Raw genomic sequence first — 24046 nt, forward strand, 5'->3', positions numbered from 1 at the left:
GCGAGTGAGCAACCTCGATACCTAGAAACTATTTGAGTAGGCCTAAGTTCTTTATCTCAAATTGAGCTTGGAGTTGTTTCCCTAAGGTAGCAACACCAGATGAATTACTCCCTGTAATAATAACATCATCAACAGACGCAATAAGAATGACCACATTTCCTGGTGATGTATGATGATAAAATAAAGTATGGTCACCATTACTCTGTTGGTAATTAAGGCTCTTCATGAACTGAGTGAATCGTTCAAACCAAGCACGAGGCAACTGTTTAAGTCCATTAAGTGCTTTTTTTACTGACAGACTTGTCCATATTTTAGATCATAACCTGGAGATGGAAGGGAAAGATTGACTAACAACTCATGTCCTGCCCTCCAACGAGGAGGGCTACATATATAAAGGGAAATGCCAGGGAAATGCAAAAGACGATAATGCCCCTGGTGGGCTTAATGGATTGTAACATTAGCGCTCGCAGAGCTAACTTGTTGAGCGCTCGCAGAGCTAACTTGTCGGTCTGATTTCGGTGTAGATGCACATATCATGTACATCCAAATATTCGAAGTTCCAGGTGATTATGTAGTTTAGCACTTGGATAGGCGTGCACTACAATGTCTAAGGGAGATTGATCACAGAGATTTAGTGGGAAACCGATGTGTGATATGAACAGACAAAAGTGCTGCTTCACCCCAAAAAGATTTTGGGACATTGCTCTGAATTAATAGGGCGCGAGTTTTTTCCGTTCAGCAACCCCATTCTGTTGGGGGGTAGAAACGCATGAGGATTCATGGATAATACCTTGCTCTCTAAAGAGGGTAGTTATGGAGGAATTGATGAATTCATTGCCGCTGTCAGTTCGAAAACGTTTAACCTGGGCCCCAAATTGATGTTAAATCACTTCCAAAAATCCACTTAGAATAGTGAAGACTTCTGATTTGGCTTTCATAAGATGAATCTGATATGCTCCCAATATCATATGGATCAAAGTTGGCAGAAATTTCACAGATCGAAGAATTATTCTTCTAGATCAAATTGTCCCAATGTTCAAGAATGGGGAAATAGAGGTAATCAAGAAAGAAACAGAAAGGGGAAAAGAAACAAGAAAAGGAAAATAGGAAGATCGGCTTCGACACTCCCTCTTTCTGGATCTGGGAACTCTCGCGCTCTCCAGCCCACATAGCAACTGAATTTTTTTTCCAGATCCCCATTCCCTCCTTGATGTTTTATTTATAGTTGTAGAAAAAGAGAAGATGGATAGCTCTTGGTTGTTTTGAAAGAAAGGGATACATGCCTTTATATAGGGCTGAGAGAGAGTATGAGTAACTTATCCCATGTGGGACTAAGAGAAGGAACCCTTAGTGGGCTAAGGGTCTAGTGGGCCTAATAGGCCACACCACCTATATTTCCTAACAATAGTCCCTCTATTTTGACCGCCGCTACCTAGTTGACCGGCGACGCTTTGACCTTTGAATCATCTGGCATAGTTGTATCAGAATCCAACAGAACCGGCTCACGTCATCCACAAAAACAAGGAACCAATGAAATCGGTGTAAGTCAGAGAATGGGGCTAGACCCCATACTTCACAGTGAATCATCTCAAAGGCCGAAGTCGATCTAACTGCAGATGGAGGGTAAGTAGCTCTTTTGTGTTTAGCCAAATGGCACACATGACATATCAAATTGTCCAAATCCAATCCATTACATAAATATTGAAACATAGTTTTTAAAATACAAAAAAGATGTTTAAACACTTGACATATCAACTATTGATGAAGTTGCCTGACTCGTGCTTCTCCAGTCGAGGTTGTAGTGGCAACCAAAGGCTTCATCAACTAAGGGAGAGACTCGTAGGTGGTAGAGACCGTCACGGATCCTAGCTAGCCCATACTTCTGTCCCACCACCTTGTTACAAAGAAAGGCATCAACTCCATCAAAGATCAGTTTATGGCCAGAAATCTGGGCCAATCGTTGTAGTGAGAGCAGACTAACACATAGTTTTGGAACATGCAGAACTTGCGTTAGAGTCTCAATGCATCCAATTTCAATGGTACCAATACCCTGTACTGGAAGTAAGGTGCCATCAACAATCTGAACTTCCCTATTGCTAAGACAAATTTCATACTGTAAAAAACATGATTTGTCTGGTGTCATATGATCTGTGGCACCGGAATCCAAGATCCATGAATTGGGTTGATATTTGAAAATGGAATCAATGCTTAAACAATTTGATGTGCCTGAAGGTGCCAAGGACGTGGATCCCATAATGTCAGACTGATTCTTAATGAGATTTTGTAGTTGATTGACTTCTTCTTTGAGCTGTGTCGTATCACATAGTTTCCATTGTCCTTCTAGCGGCAATTCATCATCAGGTTCTGGAGTAGAGACTTGAGTAACACTGTTTTCTCTGCTAATTGTAGTGGGTTTGCCATGTAATTTCCAAAAAGTTTCTACTGTGTGTTGTGTTTTTTTGCAGTAAACACAGAACCTATGATCTTCATCACGTTAGCTTGGATAGTTTTTTTTCTGTACTTGAGGTGGCTGTGTAGACGATCCAGATATTCCTCTTTGTGGCTTCACAAGGCATGCTGCATTTTCAACTCTAGTTTTTCCATCTTCAGAAGTAATACCCAACCGTCCTTCCTCATTTCGGATCTTGATGACAGTGTCCTCAAAATTTAACTTATGTCCTCAGTTAAAAAGTTGAGAACGAACTGTCTTAAATTCAGGTCATCACCCCTTCAGATAGCGGTAGACCCGACCACTTAATCCATATTCCCTGTCCACAGAATTATTTGGAAAGGGTCGATAGAAGTCAATTTCCTTCCATAAGGCTTCAAGTTCATTGGCATATTCCAATGCGGTCCGCTGTTCTTGAAGGAGACGCATGGATCTGTCCACTAGATCAGCAATTTTGGATTCATCTTCACGTTTAGAGAAACACTTTTGTACAGTATCCCATACTGATTTAACCGTGTCGAAATCCATGTAAGCTTGGTTTATTTCTAGACTAGTATCAGCACACTAGTGTACTGGATCCCATTAGAACTCCAAAGTTAAGCGTGCTTGGGTGAGAGCAGTACCAGGATGGATGACCGCCTGGGAAGTCCTCGTTGGTGACCACAGCATGGGCATGTGATCACAGTTCAAAATTTTTAAAAAAAAAACTTGGTTTATTTCTTACAGCATCGAATCTAAGATGCAACTAAATCAAACATCCTCCTCACACTGCCCTTTCGTGTATGATTTGGCTGTGGGATCATGTGCATTTTCTGTCAAGTGGTAGAGTTGGCCCCAAGGTCGAAAAGTGTTCTGAACATAGCGTGTCATTGGTAAAGGTTATGGCCAGTAAAGAGGTTACGAGGTGGTATTTGGGGAAGATGCGAATACCATTTATCTCCTAAATGCATAACACTGCCTGTTGGGCCATTATTTGCACCACTCATCGTTTTTTCTTTTGCCATTAAAGATCACGTTCCTCACCGAGATATAAACTCATCTTACTTCTAGATTCCAATAAAATGAAAATTTAGGGGAAAAAAATAAAACGACCAAGGAGAATGCAAAGGTTTCACATGAGAGCAAGATCAAGAGCAGCCCGCTCTAGGTTGCAAGCAAGAGCAATATACGACGAGCTACCCAGCAAATAAACGATGCAATCACATCTGGGCACAGATTGGTAGTTAATCGGCTGCAGGTCAAGAGTATATAGCTTGCTCGCATTGGGAAGTTTGAAGAACGTCGATCTCAAAAATGATGTTTGTCCTGTCGATCTGCGGGATCTGATAACATGTTGAAGCAGAAGCTTTTTGATTGATCAAAAAAACGTTAACTTCTTCTCACTGATTAGGTTTATTATATACAGAGACAGTGTGGGAAAAGACCATACAGCAATTAATGGGGAGATACAAGAATAGCAACGGGAAATATGGCAACGGCCATATTTCCTCAAATTATGGACCCACGTGAGTGTCACGTGCAGCCCCTCGTTAAGAATATATATTGTTAATTTCAAGTTAATCACTGATTTTGGGTGATCTTCAGTCTTTTTCTTAAAAAAATGATCCTAGCACTTAAGGGGGATCTGAGTTGTATGCACTCTTAAATGACGGGCAACATGCCACAAATCAATTTGGGGGGTTTCAATTTGCTTCTTCATTCTCTCTCATTGTTCCTCTCTTTGCAACTTCTCTGCTCCCCGGAGTCTCACGACTCCAATGTATGATGGCTGCTTTCCGGAAAAAGATTGTATTCTAACAGATTATGTATCTGCACAGCAATTTTTTCCATTTTTATTCAGTTTTTATCTATTCTATTCTTGGGGGTCCGAATTTCTGTTTGACAATGGGTAATAAAATATGATTTTTTCCTCTGGGTTATGAACGATTTGTTCTTTTGTTATGATCCGTTTCGTTCTGCTGATACCGTGTCCTTATACTTGTTAAGGCTTCTCTGCTGTCTATTGATTGGCCAAGCGCATAATTGATCTTTGTAGCATTACTTAAGAGGACCATTGATCGAAGAGTATTAGCTCCATTTTTATTTGCCTTCGAGGTTCTATGCTGCATTGCAATTGTTAAATAACTACATCCTGCTTAAAGATAAAAAGTAGCGGCCTTGCTATTAGCTAGAGCTTTTAACACAGTTGATATGTGCTTGAATCTAACAGTATAAATATATATTTTCCTCTGTGGTTAGATTTTTTTGCTTATGTTTAATAATTACATTCCTATCCTTAATGAATCGGTCTTTTCTAATTGTGTATTTCTTTCAAATTTATTCATTTTTTCTTTCTCCTAATTTTAACATCAATTACTGTCCTCCATTTGTTAACAGTAACATCACCTTTTTATCTTTCCTTTCATTAATCTTCTCAATGATCGTCTCTTTCCAGGGAAATGGAAACCGTCATCAGCCAACACAGGCTGGACATTGAGGTTCTGAAGTCCTCTATTTTGTCCTTTAGCAGTGGGCTCCAAGGGGTGGTTGCATGTCAAAGAATCACGGGTGGGAATCCACGTGTTGGAGACTATGTGACTAAGAAGCAAACTGAAGCTGGCCGAAGCAATGCACCCAAAGCTGAACTTTTGAGGAATGGTTTTGCCCACAGAGTACCACAGAATCAAGCTCCGAAGATTGGAAAATCTTTAGAACATGAAAGTTCCTCTAATCGCCCCATGGAGGACCCCAGATGTGAAATCTCTCAGGAAAGACAAAACTCTGCAGTGCCTGGCATGCAGACTAGGATAAAGGAGGCGAGTGAAGGTAATTCAAAGAGGAAAAGGCCTGAGTCAAAAGAACCTTTTGAGATTCTTGTGAAAGATCCCCAGCAGTCAGACTCGGCAAGCACCGCCTTTTGTTCATTGAAAGGCAAACATAGTGGAAGTGCCGTTGTTCTAACATTCTCTCTTTATAAAGGTGGAAAGATTGCAATTCCTCGCTTCCCAAAGGCTATCCAAAGAGAACAGGTATTTCCACTTTGGGGAACTGTTGGCGTTAAAGTTCAAATAAACTATAAATTAAATTTATTTCATTAATTTATTGTTCCCTTATTCCTTGCATCTATTGTCTGTATCTCACTGATATTCATTGACTGGTAAGTCTTCCATAAAATACCCAATATGATACCTTCTCTTTACTTTAGTATTTATAGAGGTCCTGTGAAAAAGGGAATGAAAAATAAAGGGAGAGGGGGAGAAGGTTGATATAGGGGGAGGAAGGGGTAGTGTAACCTACAGGCCTGGATATCCTCATGTAGCCCTTCTAGAGTATCTCCTGCGTTAAAAAAAAAAACTCCCATGCTGGATAAGCTCCTCTGCTAGCTTTTCCTCCCTTCTGCCTCCTTCCCGGCAGTAACTTAAATCCGTTTAGTATGAGCCATCACCTCATGTGGGACAACAACAGTTTCTGGCTGCATGTCTCTTCTTCCTCTCATTTGATTGCCCTGAGGTTATATTAATATTTGCCCTCTAGATTCGACCACCTTTTCTTATATAAGGAAATTTGGAAAATAGGCCTAAATATCTGACACCCATGATGATAAATACCTTTCAAGAAAATATAAAAGAGTGCTTAACCACACTGGCCATGCCACGTCAGCCTATGGACACTAATAAGGTCAATGACCCTATAAATAAAGACCTGGAGCAGCCCACAGCAACAAGTTCATTTTCTTCAAGAAGTCGTCAAGGTCCGTCAGCGAGCAGGAAGGGCTGGAGAGCAGGAGAAGCCTGCGTCCAAAAGGGGATCGCGAGATCCTGGTTCGATCATATCTTTCTTTTCTTAATTTCTCTTGGCATTGTCTCACTGGTGGAGTTCTCTCTCTCGGTCCACCTGACTGTTGATCCATCATTTTTATTCTGAGTCTCGCCTGACAAGAGAATATCGCTATTCAATTTTGATCTGGTTTGGGGATCTTATCAACTGGTATCAGAGCACTGATCCTGCGAAATCACGCCGCAAAGAAAATCTGACTGATTATTTTTCTAACAAGATATTGTGTGATCAGCAGACAAGTTTTCAAGAAAGATCTTTGTGGAAATAACCATTTCTTGACTTTTCAAGGACTATATCATCGCATCTTCTTTTTCTGGTGAATCAATGTCAATCACATTTTCAGTCGTTTGTCGTTTATCCAAGCTCACATTGAAGAATGCGAGTATAACAATGACGGAAACACCGATTTTCAAGAAACCGATTGTCAAGAAACCAATTTTCAAGAAACTGATTTTCAAGAAAGCGGTCCAAGGGGATCTTGGGAGTTCTCCATCCGCATCCATGATTACAGCTTCACCTTATAGTTGACAGTGTGAGTGCATCAATCATCTGACTCCACTGCTTGATTGACATCATGGAAGAGGCATTAGCTCATCCAGACACAGCAAAACTTTTATCCGATATTCTTCAATAATTGAAGGATATGAATCTACGACTTGAAGGTAACATTCCTACTACTTCAGTATCTGCTACAAAAAAACTCAGAAGGATTCACAGATTTTATCAAATCAAGATCATTGGCTAGATCAGAGATCTAGTTTTCAAAAATTCAATTTACTGTATTTCCGTGGAGAAAATGCAGAAATTTGGTTGAATCGTATTGAAAAAATTTTCCAATCGCAAAGCTTATCAGATTCCGAGAAGATTTATATCGTGTCATTACACCTAAAAAGTTTTGCATCAGATTGGTTTACATACACATATGAGCACATCAGATTTGATTCTTGGATAGAACTCAAACTGCAGTTTTATCGAAGGTTTGGATTTTCCTCAATCAATTTATAATCAGCTATTCAACTTGCGTCAAAACAGGATCTGTCAGTGAGTTTCGCTATGAGTTTGAAAAGCTAACTACTTGTTTGCCTCATATATCTATGGATATTTTGGAGAATGCATACCTGCAGGGACTCAAAGCAGAAATCAGGGCAGAAGTTCTTAAATATCGTCCATATGGTAACCAGGAAGTCATGGATTTTTCTATTGAAGTTGAAGTAAATCTGGGAGTATTTGGCCAAGGCACACCTTCACATCATGCCGGGAATTCATTCAATGATGACAGATACAGCCAAAAACGAGAATTGTCAAACCTAGATCAAGACCCCAGTGAGGCAGTTACGGTAGCCCTTTCTTGTGAAAATTTGACATTTTCTCCATATGAAATGACAGGTAAAATCATGGAGAATTTATCGGAAGGGGCGCTGCCCCTCACCCCACAAGTTGGCGACTCCCCCCTTGTGGTAACATCGCTGAAGCGCGTTGTATCAAGCCCCACACTCAACAGAGGGGATTGGAACAGTCAAGATTTCACCAGAATAGATTTTTCAGAAGAATATGCCCAAGCTGGAACCATTCATCAAGAGAAAAGTAAACAGACTTGTAAGCTAGATTCCTCTCTAGTGTTACATTTGGATATTCCTCAAAAAGATCAAGAAGAACAATCTGAGGTATCATTTCCACTGTTCTTACTAGTTTTTCATACAACTCTATCCAAAATTCCTTGGTCATTAATGAGATGCACTGGCGACACTACCTTTGTAACATCAGTGGAATATATCCATCCAAGTTATTCTTCATTTATATGCAAGCATCTTTGGAACCTTGGAGAGGGTGAAACTATGGGTGGACGTCCATCAGGAGGGCAGTATGCAAACATTTCATTTACTCAATTGTGGCTTGTTGCTGAATTTATTTGTTGTCGGAAAGGGCAAGATGACAGTACATTACCATCTGCAACATTTACCTTAGAGAATATCATGTGCCTGGCTGCTGGTATTTTAAATTACAGGAGGATAATCCATGTTGATCATAGCCTAAACAGCTTCCTTTCAGCATTCCTGGTCCGATCTTGATACAATCGGTGTGGGCGGAAACTCCTGAAGCTCTGATACCAAATCGATACGTTCTTGAACGTATCTATGCACTTTAACCAAATGAAAGATTGATCTTGAACGTTTCTTGACACTTCTTGAAAAATGTAACTGCCTCCAAGAAATGTTCGATATGATAGGATTGAAAGAGGGGACGAGAAAGAGATAAGAGCTCGCAACTCTGGCTTGGTTGATCGCCTTCCCTTGGACGTATCTGCTTCGACTCCGCGGGACAGAACTGCGATGTGATGGGAGAGATGTGAGAGGATGGAAAGCGAGGGGAGGTAGGGTCAGAACGAGGGAGATCAGGGAGATAAAGGTAACAGAGAACTCAGGGAAATAGAGAGAGGCTTACGATGGTATTTTCTTGATGCTGCCTTCTTTCTTTCTTTCCCGTATGTATGTATACATACCGGGAGGAGGCCCAACGGTTTGGGCCTAATTGGGCCGGAAGAATGGCTTGGATGACTTACCGGGCCCCCGTCTGGCATAACAACGGCCCGGTATCATATCAATCATGTGCCTGGCTGCTGGTATTTTAAATGACAGGAGGATAATCCATGTTGATCATTGCCTAAACAGCTTCCAAAATGCAACGACACTATATTATAGTGAAGTTGAGAATATTTTATACTGGTACTCGATTTCTCTTTTCGCTTTCTGGAGGAGACTTATGATGAAATAATTTACATGGACCATGAATAAGGAATATTCTTCCATAGGAAATACCTTGGGAAAATGATGCGATCCGACATTGCATCTACGAACATCGGCCCAGGCCCACGTCGGGGGGCCCATTAGCAAAGTCTACTTAATCCTACCAGCGGAGGAAGAGCGGCACTTTTGACTCTGGTAAGTGCCTACGCACCTCCCCAATTCGAAGGTCCTAATCTGTTCTCCCTCGTTGCAGACGATCACTCCTGCGCGAGGGCAGCTCACCAGGCGGAGCCAGACGTTGTCAACCCTGTCTGCTCGGAGGAGGCGTCAACCCCGCCGCACGTCCTCTCTATTCCTCTACCTCTCTATCTTTTGCTATCTTCCTCGGACACGAGAACAGTGGGACTATTAAGTTCTATTAATATTGGAGTTGTTATTGGAGTTCCACGGGGTCGTAACAGAAAAGCATACAAGGACAAAATGATTTAGTTGCGATGTTCAAGGATTATTCCTTTTATTCTCAATGCAGATATTAAAATGCAGTATGGGGGTGAACCAGAAATTGTTGAATCCAACATACTCTCTACACTTGATTCAGCGACTTAGAACATATTGCAGACATATTGCAATTTTAATTAAGCTAGATCAAGCTTGGTATCTACCTTTACAAAGCTTACATCCATATGCTTATAATGATTTAGTAAACGAATTACAACTGGTCATTTCTTATCACCCATTTTGTCTGACCAGAGAAAATAGCAATAAATATAGGGAGCTTGTCAACTTGTGTACATCCATTTCACCTTATGATTCCAGAAGATCCCCATTACCTACAGGCTCATTGATGTTCTCAACTCCGATGAAATCTGCTACAGTTATAACCAAAACTTTTGTAGCAGGCAGGATATTTCGATCCATCACCAAGTTTCTTTTCATGAAATTGCCTCTAGCAAAATCAGAATATCACATGATCATCTTCAACACATTTACTCCCGATTATAGTAAGATGGGACTATACAGTTCAGGTGATTTATGGGCAGAAAATAAGAATGAGATCACAATATTTTCCTATCTCCAAATAATCTCCAAAGGGGATTGGGAAAATACTTTTCAGACTCTTTGGCCTGAATTCATAAATCTTGTCTCTTGTCAGAGGAGCTTGAGAAATTGTTTGAAGTTGCAACATTGGTTACATTACCGGAGGCAAACTCTGGCCTTATCAGTACATGATGCAGCTTATTAACTAAAAGCGATAATTCTTAAAAATTATCTGAAAAATAGAGCATCGGAAGGAAATGAAGGTAGTTTCTCAGTAGATGGTTACATTGACATTGAGATATATAAGGAAAAGTTTGAAGGCAAATCAACTGGCTATTCATCGCAAGAAACTCGAGCAAGATTCTTTCAATCCAACACCCACACAACCTTGTCACTTTTTTCATATATGCAGAATAAAGTCAGAGCAGGACCTATTGCACTCAACTATCCACAGTTGTCGGCATCAGAATCCACCGAATATTTGATAAAGCTACAGAGGGAAAAGATAAGGCACTTGATTGATGAAGTTTATTATAGAAAAGAGAAGGAATGGCGTTACCACTTCAACGACAATCATTGACCAGGACTCAAATACCAACGAGACCTTACTATTTTCCGTGCACAGGAAGAAGATACAAAGAAAGACTTGCTGGTGATGTGGTTAAGTCCACCACTATGGGTAGCTAAATGGGAGGGAGCACAATTACTTCAAAGCTATTTTCCTCAATTTAAGCTTGAGTACAAGCTTAAAGTCCATGGAGGGAGTATTGATAAGTACCTTTCAAGAAAATATAAAAGGAGGCTTAACCGTACTGGCCATGCCACGTCAGCCTGTGGACCCTAATAGGGTCAACGACCCTATAAGTAAAGACCTGGAGCAGTCCACAGCAACAAGTTCATTTTCTTCCAGAAGTCATCAAGGCCCGTCAGCGCGCGGGAAGGCCTGGAGATGGGAGGAAGCCTGCGTCCAGAAGGGGATCGTGAGACCCTTGTTCGATCATATCTTTATTTTCTTTATTGTTCTTGACATTGTCTCACCGGTGGAGTTCTCTCTCGGTCCACCTGACTATTGATCTGTCATTTCTATTCTGAATCTCGCCTGATAAGAGAATATCGCTATTTGATTTTGATCTGGTTCGGGGATTTTGCCCATGATGAAGATGCTTCAAAGTTGGGGGAGTGCCATTTGATGAGGACCTGCTAATCATCAGGAGAAGGGCAAACAAAGAAGTCTCAGCATAGACTATACCTGATCAGCTCGCAAAACACATTTGTAGATACCCTTGAAGGGTGCTATCTCAATACATAAATTGGAGACGGGGTTAGAACTCAGTTTGGCTCACTGGGGTCAGTAACTTCATGGACTGGGCATGTCTGTCACAAATCAATTTTTCTGTGACACCTTAGTCTATCTTTCTGTGTTGGAGTGGTGAGAGGAGTTCATGCAAAGCTTGGTACCTTACCAGCGACCTAATTTTTCCCAGAAGTGGCTGGTGAAGATGGCCCCCCTCAAAAAAATGGATAGAATTAGGGACCTTATGTTGGCTGGCCTTTTATACGATCCTCCCAAGGACATATAAAATAAGGAAACATCTCAGAAAATAAAACCATGATACTTGGCCACATCCTTGAAAGAGGGTGTTTAGGCAGGAAAGCATGGAGGCCCTATAAATAAGTTATCATAATGTCAAGAAGCTGGATTACCCTTTTCTTCCTGAAATCACGAGAGCATCTGTGGCTGGGCTGGAGATTATCCTTCCAGAGTGGAGATCAGCCTTGGCATATGGACTCTCCAATTCCTATATACATATTCCCACTACCCCTACCATCTTCCCCTCATTCCTCCTACATTTCTACCATTCTACAATTATACTGAATTGTATTTTTTATTACTTGTTTTTTTCTACTTCGTTGAAGATCTATGTTGGCATTGTATCATCTGCCTCCTTGATGAATGTGTTGGCTAGTCCTTTGGCTGAAGAAATGATGGGTTAGAAATGATCACAAGGACGGCAGTCGTAGAGGAGGAGAGGGGACTTGGACACTGAGGGCAGATGAGACAAGGAGCTTCCAACTGTATAATACTTTCTGGCTACCCTCCTAAAGGGACTACTTAGAAGGAACACAAAGAACAGTTGAAGATGGGGCTGCCCTTAAGTAGGGATTGGGATTGTATCTGTTGGAAACCTGCAACCAATATGCTTCACTGGAGACGTTGGACGAGATTTAGGCTTGAGACAGGCGATTGAGAGGGAGAATGAACAGCAAATAGAAGAAAAGAAAAATCTCCTCGTTTCATTCACGAGGGCAACAGCCCTCTTTATCATACAGGTTTGGTTCGGATCGTAGATCCAAATCGGACTTGTTACAACGGTCAAATTATAAGGGCACTAGCATAAAATTATAGAAAGAGATGTTAAAAATAAAAATCGAGATTTTAACTGTATCAATCTCCGGTTTGATGTCAGTAATTGAAACTGCGGATTGATGAAACATAGCACTTGGAAAGCTTTTCTAGAGATTATCAATATGGTTGGAATTATAAAAAGGCGTTTGCCACCCTTACAGGCTTGGAGGTGTTTCTACTAACATCTTTGAGTTACGATGACATGTATAAGGATATGATGGCTATGAGATTTGATGAGCGAGGAAGTTTAACGCTTCTACTAGTTGAGACAATATCTATGAAGAAAATAAATTTCATAGCTTATTCAAAAAAAATACTTAAGAATTTCTATTCTGATACCCACTTACCTGGTCTCCTTTGTCTTATGGATTCTACTTAGTGTTCTTTGCGTCTAATCTCTTCTCAGAAAATGTGCATGACTATTAAATATTTTTTTTGAATATATATTTCTGTTCTAGTTTAGTCAATTTTGTCTCTCTTATTATTTTGTCACATCTTTTGTATTACAGAACCGCTAATCTTCCTATCCTAATACTGTTGCTTTGCTTGGTATTTTCAGGGAATTGGAATAAGGCGGAAGTTCAAGGATATTGGTGAGAGAGTTTCAAGATCCATTCCGATTCCAAATGCAGAGAATATAATGAAAGATGTTGGTGAAGCCGGCACATCTCAGCCTTCCGCCTCAAGGATGCCTTTCAAGGAACATCATCTACAACAACAAAGAGCCCAATCTCTAGAATTCCATACTTTGAGGCACTTGGCTCATCTGTCGCCCTCATTTTATTCGAAGAAATGGATTGTCATTCCATTCACTGTTTGTGATATACTTTTGTCTCCTGCCCAGCTTTTACTGCATTATTTCTTCTTTTATTTGAAATACTTATAATCGACCCAACTCATCTGTTTCTAGTAGGCTCTAGAAGGACTGATGAAATTCTAGGAGGATCCATAAATCTGGAAGGTTCTATAAGCATCAAGGATTCTAGAAGCTTCTTCCGTGTCCTAAAAATATGATTGTCTTGTATTTGGAGTAACAGTTGTTTGAAGATTTGTCTTACTTCTCTTGAGTGACCCTTGGGATATGTTACTCTCTCCATTTAAGACTTAAAGCACATTAGGACAGGAGAATGGAGGCAATGGAGGGAAGGTCTCACAATTTAGATTTTAGAGTTTCTATGTCGACAACAGTTTGTCAATGAAATCTTTATCACAACAAAGTTTAGTTTTGATTCTTGAATTATTGTCTGGATTATATTTTTTCAAAAAAAAAAATGAATTATAGCGATAAGTGATGTTTTCTGATTTTCCGGTTTAAATAAACCATTTTTTGTTGCATTTTTATTCACCTTGGGTTTTAATGTATATTATCATTTTACTCAGGAATAATGTCCCTTTGAGGAAGCCACATCTAGAAACTTCCCTGGGAGAGATATATCTAAAGGAAGGCGAGTCAACTTTTATTAGTTAACTTTGTAATCAATTACTCTGTTCACCTCTTAATGGAGACCTGGCGTTATTGCAGATGGAAATCACCAGCGACCAATGAAGGACAGACAAAGGTCAATGCCTTCACTAGAACGCTGCCACAATCCAAAGAATCCAGGTTTTCCTTGGTACAAATTATAAATGGAAACTTAAAATTAGTTGCCTGACGCATTTTTGGTCTCCTTTCCTGGTAGCCCCAAGGAAACTGAATCTTGTTTGAAAAATGATGATATAAGGCATCAAAATATGATGGCAGTTGAAAGTCAAAAAGACAAGCCCTCTACGCCCAGAACACGCCTTCCTTACCCGAGTAGTATTGTTTTGTGTTCTATGGGAAAGGTCTGGCATGAACCAGTTGCAGGGGATCGATTTACCCTTCATGAACAGAATGAGGCTTCCTGCATTGATGAGAGGTCCAGCAAACTTATGAAGTTAGGGCTTCCTATTATAGATGCCAACAATGCACAAAACAAAAGCTCAACTCCATTTGCAACAAAACCTATTGGACCACATTTCACAATTCAGGATGTGGAGGACCGTTTAAGAGACACTCATGCTGAAAAACTTTTGTCTGCGCCACAACTGCCTTCCAATAGTGATGTCATCTCTGTGTCACTGAAACCAGCAGATTAAATGGTCAGAAGACTTCTAAATTTTGCAACAGTCTAATTCTGGAATGAAGACTATCATCTACAGTGATGCATCAAGCGGTGGAACTTTTGGTCTCGCAATGAAGAAATCATTGGAGCAACATAGTAAATCATCTACAGTGACATCGACTTTACTTCAACATAGTCTAGACCTGCCCTTCAGTCCTCTCTATTTCCCTTTGGAAGTCATTTTATAAACAAATTTACATTAGTTTCCTTTTGAAATAAATAAGATAAAATATGTAATATTATTTTCAGTTCCACCTTTGAAATCCTCTAATAGTCGTTTACTTGTGCATAACTAATTATGGATGAAAATAAGACGAAAAGTGACAAGTAATATTATTGAAACGCATTCATTGTAAAATATTTTTTATTGTATGAATTCATATGACATGTGAATTGATGTGATTCAAATGAATATTTCATGTGCAAATGTATCACTTTCAAAAACTGAAATCACTTAAATGACATTTACTATACCCAAAATCATTAAATTGGAGCTCTTAGTAGACCTTTAAATGCTTGGTGGGGTTCCTAACAGAACCTTATAATATTTAGGTCAGAATCTTTGAATCATAATTGCATTTATAAATATCACATCTAAAAATAATTAATTTCCCTCTAAATCATGAACATATCTAAAAAGAATGAACCAAGGCGCGACTTTAAGTATAAATGTCATGTCAATAAATGTATTTTCTCATTATGCGTTCTTTCTGGGTCTTTTCAAAGCTTTCCAAAGTATAAATAAATGTACACAAAGTTTTCCAAGCAGAACTGATGAGTCTCGTAGCTCCCCATGATATATCACTGAATGTAATTTATAATAATTTGAAATTATAAATTATAAGATTTCAGAACAATTTTAACTAATATATCAACCATGTGGCTGTTATGACATTGATGTTAACTCCGACACAGAAACCGATAGGTGTGTCTTTCAACTTGAGAGGCAAATTGGGTTTAATGGAAATAAATATAAATTTAGGAAAATTCATTTATGATCTGTAATAAAGGTGTACATAGAAGATTATTAGGGTTAGTAAAACCTGTATAAAATTATTTTGTCATCTATCTAATTTGTGTACACTTATTGGTGATGGATATTATTTGGATCTCAAGTCAAATCACACCACCATATTTTTATTTGAGTTAATTGAATGAAATAATAGTTCATTGTTACTCAAGTGTGATGTTTTATAATGAAGTCCAGGAATACTGCAATGACCTAGTGAATTCGCATGAGGTCATAACACAGTGATTGCTAGTCTTTAAACATGAATTGTAAAAATTCCTAGTCGACGGATGGTCGAGATGGACATCGATTATCCCGTTAGAATATCACTATATGATCCTACTTTTAGGACAAGTATGGTTGATCCTATGACTATTAATATGATGACATTAAGGACAAATAGTGGGTGCTGTTTGGAAAAAGAGTTTATTAAATTGATTTGAAGAATCACTGAATGGTATTATACCTAAACATCAATTAGGTTTACTCATATCATAATTGTATAAGTGATCGATTGACATGAGACATCAAGGACATATCGTGGGTGGATAATTATATTTTGACCATGACATACAAGTCTCTAACCATGGGATTCAAATAATTCATAGCTCGTAAAAGGGAATAAGCCGACATAGATGATTAAGTGGTGAAGATGGGATCATCCGCCCTCAGTATAAGAGGACATTGGACTCAAGGAAGACGATGCATCCAAATCTCTATCCAGGGTAATGAGGATATTGGAAAATGCATTCTTCAATGATACCCGTTAGACATTAGTACTGATTGAATGTCAGCTTAGGGTTTGACAATCCACCACACCCTAAATCATTTGGGAGACTTGCATGGATGATGTATTATACATATACAGTAACCGATAATGGTAAAAGTTCCATGAGAGAGTTGGAACACTACTCAATATCTTCTACAGCATGACATAAAACTTGGCACCCTAGGGGCTGGAGATTTAACCTATCAATTGGCTTAAATCAATCCTTAGTTCATTAATCTATATCTTGATATAGTTAATTAATAAGGTTCAGTAATAATTGTTATTGGGTCACTCAAGTTATTAACTAGAGTGATATATGGGCCTAAAGGATCACATCCATAAGATCATAGGGGCATTGGTGAATATTTTACTTAATGGGGTTTTATGAAAAATATTAAGCAAAAATGTAAATAGGGGACGGGACACCTATTTTAGGTACCCAGGCCAGCCAGAGTTCTCTCCCCCCCCTCCCTTTCTTCTGAACTTTTCTCCACTCATCAAAGAAGAGAGTCATCATAGTAAGAAGGTCTACAAGGTTTTGAAGAAGAGTTGGAGAGGAATAAGCTCGGATCCAAGAGCAACTTGACAGTGTGCATACTTGTAGAGTTCATGCAGTCTCAAAGTGAGCAAGTCAATGGTAGAGCAAGTTCCCCACAAGGTACATATGATGTATTATGTTTTAGAAATTGATTTGGAATCGATCAATGCTTTTGTTGCGTAGAAAATTATTTTTTTCATTCAATCAAGGCAGCAAAACCCAAAAATCATATCTTCTCTATATACTTAGTTCCGAAACTGAGAAGCTCCTAAGAATACACAAAAATTAATAAGTTGGGCTATCTATAGAGATCCAAAACCATCTAGGATAAAGTCTTAATGCAGAAAGTGGTAAAATATAGTTTTTAAAAATCTAATTCACAGCCCGTAATTTTGGATTTGTCATTACACCTTAAGTTAAGAATGTGAAAATATTAATTAATTAATTATCAAAGATGAAAAATTCTCATTAAGGCCTTGTAAGATGTATGAAATAGATCAAACTAAATGAGGGCTTTTATTTAGAAAATAAAAAATATTTTTAAATAAGTAAAATTAAATACCATTTTATTTTTTAAATTAAAATATGTATTAATGAATCAAATATCATAAAGTGGTATGAAAATAATTCATGCCCATTAATATAATAAATATCAGGTTTAATATGATAGTTGATTCACATGACTTAACAAAACATATTTATGTGTTTTATTTAGTCATTATGATTTTTCTTATAGGGGAAGTATGTTTTGACAAGCTGGAATTCGATCTTGATTACATAGAAAGCGAGTTATGTAGATAAGTAGAAATATATGTGGGAGGCAGGATGGATGGAATTGGAGAAATTGGCCTTCTTTAATTTTAACTACTTCAATAGAGTCAAGAAAATCAAGAGGCTGTTTTATTTTTTCAAGAGTATGAATAGAGAAATTGATTTTATAGAGTCATTGGAAGTTGGAAAATGAAAGAAAATGTAGTAGGGACAAGAAGATAAAGATTTTCCACGGGAAAAAAATTGAGATACCTGAGATGAGAGTTTGAGAATTTGATTTGAGTGATGATAATGGTTAATTGGTTAGATGGAAATCTCATATTGATGCGGCATTAAGAGTACGAGTAAATTTAAGATTAAATCAACCAGAATTAGGTCTATAAATCTTTCTCACCATAAAGCACTTTTCATGCACAAGGGGATAATAAGAAATCTAGAAACAAGATTGTGGAAAACTACAATATCCTCAGTGATGATAACCTAGGAATGTAGACGATGAAAAGAGTCTAAAAAAGATCATAACTTTCCACTATCAAAAACCGGATCTTTTACATCACAGTCGGTTCTTCACAGAGTCCAGAGCTCTATCAAGCACTTGCCATGCTCCACCTCCGCGCCTGCACCATCCTCCGGCGGCACCTCTGCGCGCAGCCCTTCCTCCTCTCTTCTTCCTCCCCCACCTTCCCAGCGAAAGAAGAAGTCACAGAAGAAGACGAAGACGAAGGAGAAGAAGAAGGCTTCCACGGCCGCCCTCTCCCTTCATCCTCCCCGCCACGCCGCCGCCGCGACGACTACTTCGCCGCCGTCCACCACGTCGCACACATCGTCCGTAGCGATTTCTACCTGGAGCGAACGCTCAACCGGCTCAACATCCCCGTCAGCTCCGACCTGGTCTACCGCGTGCTCCGCGCCTGCGCCGGCAGCCCCGTCGAGTCCTTCCGCTTCTTCCAATGGGCTCGCTCCTCCGCCGCCCGACCCTACGCTCCGACCACGATCGAGTTCGAGACGCTGATCGAAACGCTGGGTCGGTCGGGGCGACACTGGGAGACGATGTGGCGGGTGGTGGAGCAGATGAGATCGCTCTCGCTGCCCCTCTCGTCGTCCGTCTTCGCGTCCGTCATCTCGGCTTACGGGCGCGCCGGGCACGTGGAGCGCGCGGTGGAGGTGTTCAACCGTCTTCCTCGGCTGGGCTGCGGCCAAGACACGGGCGTGTACAACGCGCTGCTGTTCGCGCTCTGCCAAGGGAAGAACTTTCATGGCGCGTACGCTTTGGTTCGCCGGATGCAGCGCAGGGGGGTCGTCCCCGACAGGTCGACTTTCTCCGTGCTGGTTAACGGGTGGTGCGCCGCCGGCAAGCTGAGGGAGGCGCAGGAGTTTTTGGAGGAGATGAGTAAGAAGGGCTTCAAACCCCCGGTACGTCCGAGAGGTCCATCCATTCATCTATCCATCTATCTTTCTATCTTTCTTTCTATCTATCCTTCTATCTATCCATCTATCCATCTATCCATCTATCTATGCATCTATCTATCTATCAATCCATCTATCTATCCATGTATCTATCTATCCATCCATCTATCTTTCTGGCTATCTATCCATCCATCTATCTATCTGGCTATCTATCCATCCATCTATCCATTTATCTGTCCATTTATACATCCATTTATCTGACTATCTATCCATCTATCCATCCATCTACCCATCTATCCATCTATCCATCCATCTACCCATCTATCCATCTATCCATCCATCCATCCATCCATCCATCCATCTATCTCTCCATCCATCCATCTATCTCTTCATCCATCCATCTATCTATCCATCCATCCATTCATCTATCTCTCCATCCATCCATCTATCTATCTATCTATCTATCCATCCATTTACCCATCTATCCATCCATCCATCTATCTCTCCATCCATCTATCTATCTATCTATCTATCTATCTATCCATCCATCTCTCCTCTATCTATCTTTCTATCCATCCATCTATTCATCCATCTTTCTGTCTATCCATCTATCTGTCTATCTATCGATCTACCCATTTATCTATCTATCTTTCTATCCTTCTATCTTTCTATCTTTCTACCTATCCATCTACCTATGCATCTGTCCATCCATCTATTTATCTATCTATCTGTCTGTCTTTGTTTCTATCCATCTGTCCATATATATCCATGCCTCTATTTATCTATCCATCAATTTATTTATCCATCTATCTATCTATCTATCTATCCATCTACCCATATATCTGTCTATCCATCCATCTATTTGTCTATCTATCTATCTATCCATCTATTCATCTATGCATCTGTCTTTCTATCTGTCCATCTATCTTTTTATCTATCCATCTATCCATCTATCATTCTATCTATCTACAAGTGTTCAGTCTTTCAGTCAGTCTGTCTATCTATTTATCTATATCTCGGTCTATGTATAAATCTGCCTGTCTATCTAGTAATCTATCTGTATATTAATCGATTTATATATATGTCTGCCTGCCTGCCGGTCTATATATATCTACCAATCTTTTTATCTTATCTATCTCTATGTCGATCCGTCTATTAACCACCCTATCTGTTTATCTTATCTATCTCTCCGTCTATCCATCCATTTACCTATCTGTTTATCTTATTTATCCCTCTGCCAATTCATCAATCCATCTACCTACCTATCTGTTTGTCTGTCCATCTACCTATCAGTTTATTTTATCTATCTCTCTGTCTGTTTATGTTATCTATCTCTCCTTCTATCCATCCATGTATACGTCTATTTGTTTATCTTGTCTATATCTCTGTGTATCCATCTATCTGTCTTCGTTCCGATCCGTTTATTTTTTCGATCTCTTTTTTGTATCCATCTATCTGTTTTCCTTCCTATCCGTTTATCTTGTCTATCTCTGTGTATCCATCTATCTATCTATCTTCCTTCCTATCCGTTTATCCTGTCAATCTCTCTGTGTATCCATCTATCTATCTTCCTTCCTATCCGTTTATCTTGTCTATTTCTCGATCTATCTTTATGTTTATCTTATCTATCTCTCTGTGTATCCATCTATCTACTTATTTGTTTATCTTGTCTATTTCTCTGCGTATTCATCTATCTAACCTACCTATCTATATATCTTATCTATCTCTCCGTCTATCCATCTACCTATCAGCTCATCTTATCTATCTCTCTTTCCATCCATCTATCCACCTATCTTTCCACCATGTGTATATGTGTCATTCAGTCCATCACCCATCCGTCCACCCACCCACCCACCCACCTACCTGTATATCGGTTTCTCTTCCTCTCTCTCTCTCGCACTATCTTTTGTCAAGGCCCATGTCTAGGAAGATGATGGCATCAGAGATGCGAGGCTTGACATCTTCACCTCCATCTCTTCATCATTCTGTACATCTCTCTCTCCAACAAGCTCAAGAACATGCATGGAAGTATTCTCATTCGACAGGTGCGAGGGAGGGATTTGCTGATCGAAGGGCTGATACACGCGGGATACTTGGAGACGGCCACGAACCTGGTGAAGAGAATGACGAAGGAAGGGATTCTCCCCGACGTGGGCACCGTAAACGCCTTGCTGGGGGCTCTCTGCAACGCCGGAGAGACGGGCTTCTGCTTAGAACTGGTGAAGAAAGCGAGCGAGATGGGCCTCTGCATGGATATTTCCACGTTCAAGATCATGGTTCCTGGCTTGGCGAGAGAAGGGAAGATAGACGACGCGTTCCGGCTCGTCGTCGCTGCCATGGAAGACGGCCACCGGCCTTCGCCGAGCTTGTACGCGCCGCTGGTGAAGGCGCTGTGCAAGGCGGGGAGGTTTGCCGATGCCTTCGCCTTGTTCAGAGATATGAAGGCGAAGGGGCACCCTCCCAATAGGCCTGTTTACACCATGCTGGTGAAGATGTGTGCGAGAGGGGGGCGGTTCGTGGAGGCGGCGGAGTTCTTGGTGGAGATGACGGAGATGGGTTTGACGCCCAGGTCGCAGAACTTTGATCTTGTCGTCGATGGATTGAAGCACTGTGGGAAGCATGATCTTGCGAGGAGGATTGAACTGCTTGAAATCTCTCTTGGGGGACTCTGATAATCAAATCCCTGCAAATCGTATCTATCCATATTGGAGGGTTAGATAAACATGCCCCCAGTTATTTTGTGTAGATATTGAGAGAAGAATTCAAGAAGAAGAAGAAGAAGCAGAGGAAAGAGATGAGGAGAAAGAGCTGAGAGAGGGAGAGTGACTTGCTGGTTGGAATTTTGTATTATAGTAAGTTATAATGGAAAAATCTCTAACGGATCCTTCTCTTGTTTTAATCTCGGCCATTATAATTTGTTGCAACGGCTATGTTCAGCCTTATAACCTTGATATGTCCATATATATGATACCTATCTATGATTGGGTCAGTGCCATCCATATTTTATTCTAGATTGAAATAATTGTCAAGGAGAGTGAGATGCCATGTATTCCAGAAGAGGGAAGTTGAGAAGAAGAGAGAAGAAGATAGAGGGGCAATCTCACAATCCTAACTCAAAAGCCATTCAGGCTGAATCACCGAACAGAAGATAGATAGAGATTAGAGGATAGACAGGGCAACGGGCGGAGCCGCCGCCCTGGGAGACATAATTGAAAGAAAAGCCTCAATGAACTGAGGTATTACACGGGTATTATATGCATCAATATTACCGTTGAATTGTTGGTGCCCTGCCGACCGTTGTTCTTCTGTTGAAATAGCAGTAGTTGCTGTTGTAGCCCTCTTTTGAAATAGCAATCTGTTGGGAGCAACGGTCCTCCAGTCTTTGAATGAGGTCGACCGTTGCTTCCGACCGTTGCTTCCTTATCTACCAGTTAAAATATAGCAGTGATATGATGAATGTTTGAAGTAGATTACGCCAAGTTATATTTTACATGTTCATGAGATCAGCTAATGGGCATATATTTGTACAGATCAAATTATGAAACTTACGCATGAATTGGATGATATTTAAGGTCGATATCTTCATGGGTGCATAGCTGCTTGAACTTTGACTAAATGGTCAACGGGCAAACTCCTCCAGTTTGCAATCCAGATATGTGACACCAAGAGAATTATGTCATAAATAATTAACCTAATATTCAGATTTAATCATACATCATTTGACCGGTAAAAGTATATGTGATATGCATGCACACTTATCAGATTTGGATATTCTGGTCCAAAGTATTTGACCATTTAGAAAATATAACATCAGGGAAAATGGGTCATTTAAGGCAAACAATTCATATAAAAAAAATTACTATCTGGCAATAAGAAACAAAGCTGATCATCAAGTTGGTGGTCCGTAGTGGTCAGACTATGTGGTGAAAGATGCCACTTATCTAATGATTGGCTTAGATGGCATGAGCTAAAGTGTGTGTGTGCCCTAATGACTCTATTGCTGAAAAAATAAGAATCATTATTTAGATAGTTATAACCCATTGGTTGATAGTTCTGAACACCACTTTTTTATGTCCTCATACAGAACAAGGCATCCATTTCATCTTCCCATATCTGCTGAAGAACATGGCGCTGGTATTGGATTTATCTTCACTGTATGTGAAACCAATTCAATTAGCTTACACATGTTTTTTGAATATTTGGGTGCATTGTCTCATGCTTTCTTCTACATGATTTTAAAAGAGATAAGCTGATAAAGTGTCACAAATTTGTGGCAATTTGGTAAAGCTTCCAATGGAATATCTTAAATCTAAAGACACTAAACAATACAATTTAAGCTTTATTCATTATCCTCTGATATCATAATTTTTTGATATGATATTTCTGACCTTCGGTAAAAAAATACTGAGCATGAAATGTCAAAAAAAGCATAGAGAATAAAATACATATCAAATGAGAGAACAAAAGTAGAGATTAGATAAAAAGTTGTACAGAAATATAAGAGGATTGGAGTGATCCAGAATGTATTATCCACGCAAGTTTTCCAAGAATAATGATATATTAGAAAAGTGAGATAGAAGAAGATATTGATCGGAGGATAATATAGTAAGAGTAAGAATAATAAAGAAATCAAGACAATATAATAAGAGAGGAGAAAAGGCAAAAGAATGTCATAGTGAAAATAGGGTACATATCCATTTATTTTAACATATTGGTAGATGTCAATGCTGATGTAATGGACCTTCAAATTACTTTGAGTTAACGGAAAAAAAATCACAGTCAAAATATATGATCCATATGATCAACTCACCATCCATATGATCAAATCATCAGCCATTAAATAAATTTATGATCCATCAAATAACCATCCCTCTAATCTGCAATCATCTATACATCTACCCTTATATGCAACTTCCATTTATTTTCCCACCATCTATTCATCAGAATTTAATGT

At 39.6% G+C, this 24046-nt stretch overlaps 2 protein-coding genes and 1 pseudogene across 5 annotated transcripts in view; all 3 read left to right on the forward strand.

The window, feature by feature from the left end:
• Window positions 1-14835, forward strand: part of LOC144705572 (chromatin structure-remodeling complex protein SYD-like) — a 36093-nt gene extending 21258 nt beyond the window's left edge. For all 4 annotated transcript variants that reach the window (XM_078578330.1, XM_078578332.1, XM_078578331.1 and 1 more), the window contains 4 exons: window positions 4884-5457; window positions 13014-13207; window positions 13835-13899; window positions 13977-14835. In XM_078578330.1, coding sequence (XP_078434456.1) covers window positions 4884-5457; window positions 13014-13207; window positions 13835-13899; window positions 13977-14080 — 937 coding nt within the window. In that variant the 3' untranslated portion in view covers window positions 14081-14835. The remainder of the gene's footprint in view (window positions 1-4883; window positions 5458-13013; window positions 13208-13834; window positions 13900-13976) is intronic.
• Window positions 2993-3111, forward strand: LOC144706214 (5S ribosomal RNA; annotated as a pseudogene).
• Window positions 14836-18208: 3373 nt separating the features above from the next.
• Window positions 18209-21991, forward strand: LOC144705931 (Pentatricopeptide repeat (PPR) superfamily protein). The gene is made up of 2 exons (XM_078578799.1): window positions 18209-19098; window positions 21138-21991. Exons 1-2 carry the CDS (start codon window positions 18286-18288, stop codon window positions 21762-21764), a joined length of 1440 nt encoding a protein of 479 aa, XP_078434925.1. The 5' UTR covers window positions 18209-18285; the 3' UTR covers window positions 21765-21991.
• The last annotated feature ends 2055 nt before the right edge of the window (window positions 21992-24046 follow it).

This window comes from Wolffia australiana, chromosome 7 (assembly GCF_029677425.1).
Source record: "Wolffia australiana isolate 7733 chromosome 7, ASM2967742v1".
NCBI lineage: Eukaryota > Viridiplantae > Streptophyta > Magnoliopsida > Alismatales > Araceae > Wolffia > Wolffia australiana.